Source organism: Triticum dicoccoides, unplaced genomic scaffold (genome assembly GCF_002162155.2).
Source record: "Triticum dicoccoides isolate Atlit2015 ecotype Zavitan unplaced genomic scaffold, WEW_v2.0 scaffold55131, whole genome shotgun sequence".
In the NCBI taxonomy this organism is placed as follows: Eukaryota; Viridiplantae; Streptophyta; class Magnoliopsida; order Poales; family Poaceae; genus Triticum; species Triticum dicoccoides.
This window is the reverse complement of record NW_021281301.1, coordinates 136,963-142,171: the sequence shown is the minus strand read 5'-3', so window position 1 is coordinate 142,171 and position 5,209 is coordinate 136,963. Positions and strand designations below refer to the sequence as shown.

The window sequence follows — 5,209 nt, the reverse complement described above, 5'->3', positions numbered from 1 at the left end:
CGGCGCGCGGTCTCCAGGAGGGAGACGGCGGCGCGGGGAGGCGGGCCGGCTCGGCTGGGCCTCGGCCCAGTCGGGCGCGCGCGTTTTTTTTAAAATAAATTCCGCCGAAACTAAAAAAAATCCTAGAAAATAAAATAAAATTCTAAAAATGACAAAATAAATTTTTCACTGTCTAAATAAAATATTTAGAACAAGATAAACATTTTTTGCCCTAAAATGCAGTTTTGAAAAACGTGCAATTTTCCTAAATTCAAATAAAATAACAAAAACTCTGAAATAAAATTTTATTTTTTTTATAAAATCCTCAATATTTCTTTATTTTGGAAAAGTCATTTTATTCCCGCTCTCATATTTTTATAATAGAAATAATTGAAGATAGAATATATAAAATCAAATGATCCTATTTTTAAAATTTGAGAAAACTCAAATATGAAAATAAAATCCCTAACTCTCTCCGAGGGTCCTCGAGTTGCGTAGAATTTGTAGATCAGGCCAAATACAATAAAATATGATATGCAATGATGATTTAATATATAACATTCTAAATTGAAAATTTGGGATGTTACAGAGCACCAGGACTTGAACTCTGGTGGGCTGGGATACCACTATCTCTCTAACATCACTATCCCTCTAATATCTAACCACAGGTTTGTTCACCCGTCGTCCACTTTTGATTGAACAAATCAGATGGTTTGGATTATCAAATTGCTGTGGAAGACCCTAGGTTCACATTTTTTAGTTTTTAATTTTAATAGTTAATAATGAAATCAGAAAAATAAAAATCAAAGCAACGGAAGTCCCACTTGCGACCGATCTTCTTTGCCCCTGTCTCCTCCTCTTGCCGTCCCGTATATTTTCTTAGGAGGCGGCGAGATCTAGCCGCATCCTCGCGCAGGTGAGGTCCACGATCTCACGCCGACTTTCTCTGATTTGGTTTGTGATTTGTTGTTCTGTGTGTTAGGGTATTGCTCCCTGATGGCATCCTCGGGGAAGATGGAGGGGCCGTCGGCGCCAGCACTCCGACGGGACCCGTATGAGGTGCTCTCCGTATCAAGAGACTCCTCCGACCAGGAGATCAAGTCCGCCTACCGCAAGCTCGCGCTCAAGTTCGTGCTCGGCCCTGTGGTTCCCAGTTCATTCTTGGTCGTGCTGTTTAGATTGTGCTATGCAGAAGACGCGGCTTCATTTGTCATTAACGAAATTGCCTGGTTGTTGTCTGATTATGTTATCACGACGAGACATGACGGTGGCTCAGTTCATATTTAAAAAAAAAATCCGTGCCTGGAAATAGAGGCTCTCTTCTCTTCAATGAAGGGATACTCTTACACAAGTTACTTGTTCAGCATGTTGCTTCATACAGCAGGCAGAAAGAAGCATTTTCTGAGAATCACTAAACTTGTGTCATCCAATGCTGACCATTGCTGATTGGTGAAGTTTATGTCAACGTGGAAATGCACTACAATAATGATATTGTAGTTTCCGTTTGCTTTTATTTACAAGGAAACATAAGGACACATAGCGACCACAATGTTATGGATGCACTGCAAAGGATTTTATGTAAAACCATATGTTTCGTAGATTCATATATGGCCTTATGTGTTGTCTCTGGGACATCTCATTTAACCCTTTTTTTATGTAGTACATTCTTTATATAGTTGTGTAATCTCAAGTTTCATGGTAAATTTGAGCGACGCTAGAAATCCTGGGATGCTAACAAAACTTTCCTTATGCTTGTCATCTATTTGGCATCCTCACTTTTTGCATACTCTTTAGTTTTTTCACTGTTACCACAAAATTAAGGCTTGATTGCCGTAGATGCTTGATTTTGGAGAAATGCAGTGTTGAATAATATTTTTGTCTTTTTCTCAATATTTTCGTAGTGTGTTCCTTGGTCCTATCTAGGATGATTTTCATAGTTCCTATTATATTTGACAGGTATCACCCGGACAAAAATGCTAGCAACCCAGAAGCGTCAGAGCTGTTCAAAGAAGTTGCATATTCGTACAGTATCTTGTCAGATCCTGAGAAACGGAGGCAATATGACACTGCTGGTTTCGAGGTGTGTTCTCGCACCGAATGCACCAGACTACATTCGAATAGCATTTTTCCGTCTGTGCTTATTTTATTTTAACTATAATGGTTATGCATTCTGTCACCTTTTCTCATAATATGGAGTTTGGCAAAAATCTAGATACTGAAATACCTGTTTGATTACTGTGGTTTCTCCTCAATACTTCAAAGTTGGGTTTATTTGCTTTATTGAGATCAAGATTGTTCTTGAGTTGTCCTCCAGCATTTCGTGGTAATTGAACTCCTTTGTCTAATATATTGAGTTTAGCAATCTTTTCTTTTCTTTAACTCTACAATTACTGCATATTTTTCTAGAGCTACACCAGAAATATTTATTAGAGATCAAAAATTGGCCCTTTGGTAGCTTTGTACTTGGTTGACTGTAGGAAGAAACCCCTGGCCTACCATTCACCTTCTAACTATGTAGGGATGGCTCTTCAGTGATACTGCGATTTCCAAACAACCAGAGATCCATCATTTAAATGTGATTTCTGACTGGGCTATGTCTACAAGCAGCATGGTGTTGAGGCCTAGTTTGGCAACACCTTATTCCGAGAAAACTACAAAAAGACTTTTGCTCCCAAACGCACCCTGACTGTCTATTTTTTATTATGTGACCAGACATTTAATCCATTTATGCTGTAACAAGATGAATCTGTGTTGTCTGGTTACTCAAATACTGGGTGTTGCGTCGTAGAGAAGCGTCTGGTGATCCATCAAAATCGCTGAAGGTGCAATGAGAGCCTCTATCGACCGGCAAGGAAGCATTTTCACTATTGAACTATAACTATCTGACTAAATCTTTATTTCTGGATAATTATGCAAGATTAGAGCCTCTGATTTTCCTTAGACAAGTTGAGACTCAGGGTGACATCATTAAAATGAAGTAATGCAGGATTACAGAAATAGAATTTGACACTGATGCTTATTTACTTATTATTTTGTGAAGGTGTGTTTGCTAAATCTCAGATATTTAGCATCTGAATATCTCTCTTATTTGATGGAGAAAATAAGATTTACTCCCTCCGTTAGTTTTTATAAGACGTTTCAGACAGCTTGCTTTGTACTATTCTGAACAGTGTCTGAATGTCTAAAACGTCTTATATAAGTGAACAGAGGTAGTACTTGTTATGTCCCAAAATATAGGGCATATTATTTTGTGTGCGATCGGACATTTTAAACTTTGACCACTTATATGTGAGGAACTATATGGATTGGGCATATAAGAATAATATTGTTGTATTTGTCTTGCAAAATACTGTTTTTTTGTCACAGGTCCATTTAGGCTTTTGCTTATATACTGAGACGGAGGAAGTATATGTTACATCTCTTGTTGTATTTTATTTCTCAGGCGTTGGAAAATGAAGGAATGGATATGGAGATTGATTTGTCCAATCTTGGAACTGTGAACACAATGTTTGCTGCACTTTTCAGGTGATTGCAGAATACAGTGAGAAATATTCTTCAGTGATAATTCAAGATTCCTAATTACCTGCTCTCTTATACTACTTTTAGCAAGCTCGGGGTTCCTATCAAGACGACGGTATCTCCTACTGTTCTTGAAGAAGCTATGAATGGAACAGTGACAGTGAGACCACTCCCAGTTGGGACATCAGCTATGGGGAAGGTTTTGCTGCTGCCATTCTTGTGGTATTATTTATACGGGAGGGTTGTAAAATGTCATTTTTGTGTGTGTAGGTTGAAAAGCAATCTGCTCATTTCTTTGGTGTGACAATAAGTGAAGAGCAAGCTCATTCAGGAATAGTAGTTAGAGTCACTTCAGTTGCACAAAGTAAATTTAAGGTACGAGTTTGATTCTTTCTTCATTTTCACTTGCATTGAAGCTTTGCTTGTTTTCCGTGCGAGGATTGAGATACTATTCACTCTTAATTTTCCAATATTGTCTACAGCTTCTTTTCTTCGAACAAGAAGTCAACGGAGGCTATGGACTAGCTCTACAGGTATGTCCTGCTTTATTCCATTTCCTGGTTGTCATTATTTGGCCATGGCATGCCATGGATTATATTCCAATGGCTTAATGGTGTAACCCTTATTATTATACCTGCTGTGCATGGTGTATTAACCTTGAGTAAGAGTTTGGAGAGCTCAAATTTCCATCATATTCACCTGTCCAACTTTTAAGATGTAGGTGTGCTAAAAAAGCAAGTGCCACCATCCAAACCAACTTTTATCATGTTAATTAATTTGCCAACCAAAGCCAGACACCTTGTTTACTCCCTTATCTTGAATATACAATATTCCTCATCTTGTTTAAAACATTAGATTTTTTACGTTTCCTTGGGGAATGCTTCATATCGTTTCCTGTTACATCTCTATCTCCCATTTATCAGTCAAGCTTCTTAGCCACTCAATATTTGCTTGCTCAAATTACACTCATATCATTAAGGCTGTTGGGAAACTCTGGCTAGGGGTTGTGTCGTTGTGTTTAATAACATATCATTTATTCTCTCCAGGAAGATAGTCAGAAGACTGGCAAGGTGACATCTGCAGGCATGTATTTCCTGCATTTTCAAGTCTACCGTATGGACTCGACAGTGAATGCGGTATGTATGCTGCATCTAGTGGCTTTAGTCTTTATGCTCCTTGTAACTAATTTGCAGAGTCGCTTTCGTACTACAGTTGGCAATGGCTAAAGATCCTGAGGCTGCATTCTTTAAAAGATTGGAAGGTCTCCAACCTTGCGAAGTCTCGACACTTAAATCTGGAACTCATATATTTGCTGTATATGGTACACATTCTTGGTTTCTCTGTTTATATCTATGACATTTCTCTGTTCTGAGCTATCCTAATTGATATGTTCAGGTGACAATTTTTTCAAGCCAGCTAGCTATACAATTGAAGCAATGTGCGCAAAGAGTTACGAAGACACAACAGAGAGGCTAAAAGAAATAGAGGCTAAAATTCTGGAGAAAAGAAATGATCTGCGTCAATTCGAAACTGAGTACAGAAAAGTCTGTCAGAATATTTTCGTTCCCTCTTTGTTATGTGATAATAAATCTAGCATAATATTAGGTGTTCTTTCGCATTTCAAGGAAACATTGACAGAATGAAATGGCTATGCAGGCTTTGGCACGGTTTCAGGAAGCGACCACCAGATATACACAAGAAAAAGAAGTGG

At 38.3% G+C, this 5,209-nt stretch overlaps 1 protein-coding gene across 1 annotated transcript in view; it reads left to right on the top strand.

Annotated features, from left to right (window-relative positions):
- The first annotated feature begins 741 nt into the window (after positions 1 to 741).
- Positions 742 to 5,209, top strand: part of LOC119346917 (chaperone protein dnaJ 15-like) — a 12,719-nt gene continuing 8,251 nt past the window's right edge. Inside the window, exons 1-11 of the mRNA XM_037616002.1 lie at positions 742 to 895; positions 962 to 1,106; positions 1,936 to 2,059; positions 3,422 to 3,504; positions 3,586 to 3,697; positions 3,769 to 3,873; positions 3,981 to 4,031; positions 4,545 to 4,634; positions 4,711 to 4,819; positions 4,894 to 5,042; positions 5,155 to 5,209. Coding sequence (XP_037471899.1) covers positions 976 to 1,106; positions 1,936 to 2,059; positions 3,422 to 3,504; positions 3,586 to 3,697; positions 3,769 to 3,873; positions 3,981 to 4,031; positions 4,545 to 4,634; positions 4,711 to 4,819; positions 4,894 to 5,042; positions 5,155 to 5,209 — 1,009 coding nt within the window. The 5' untranslated portion in view covers positions 742 to 895; positions 962 to 975. The remainder of the gene's footprint in view (positions 896 to 961; positions 1,107 to 1,935; positions 2,060 to 3,421; positions 3,505 to 3,585; positions 3,698 to 3,768; positions 3,874 to 3,980; positions 4,032 to 4,544; positions 4,635 to 4,710; positions 4,820 to 4,893; positions 5,043 to 5,154) is intronic.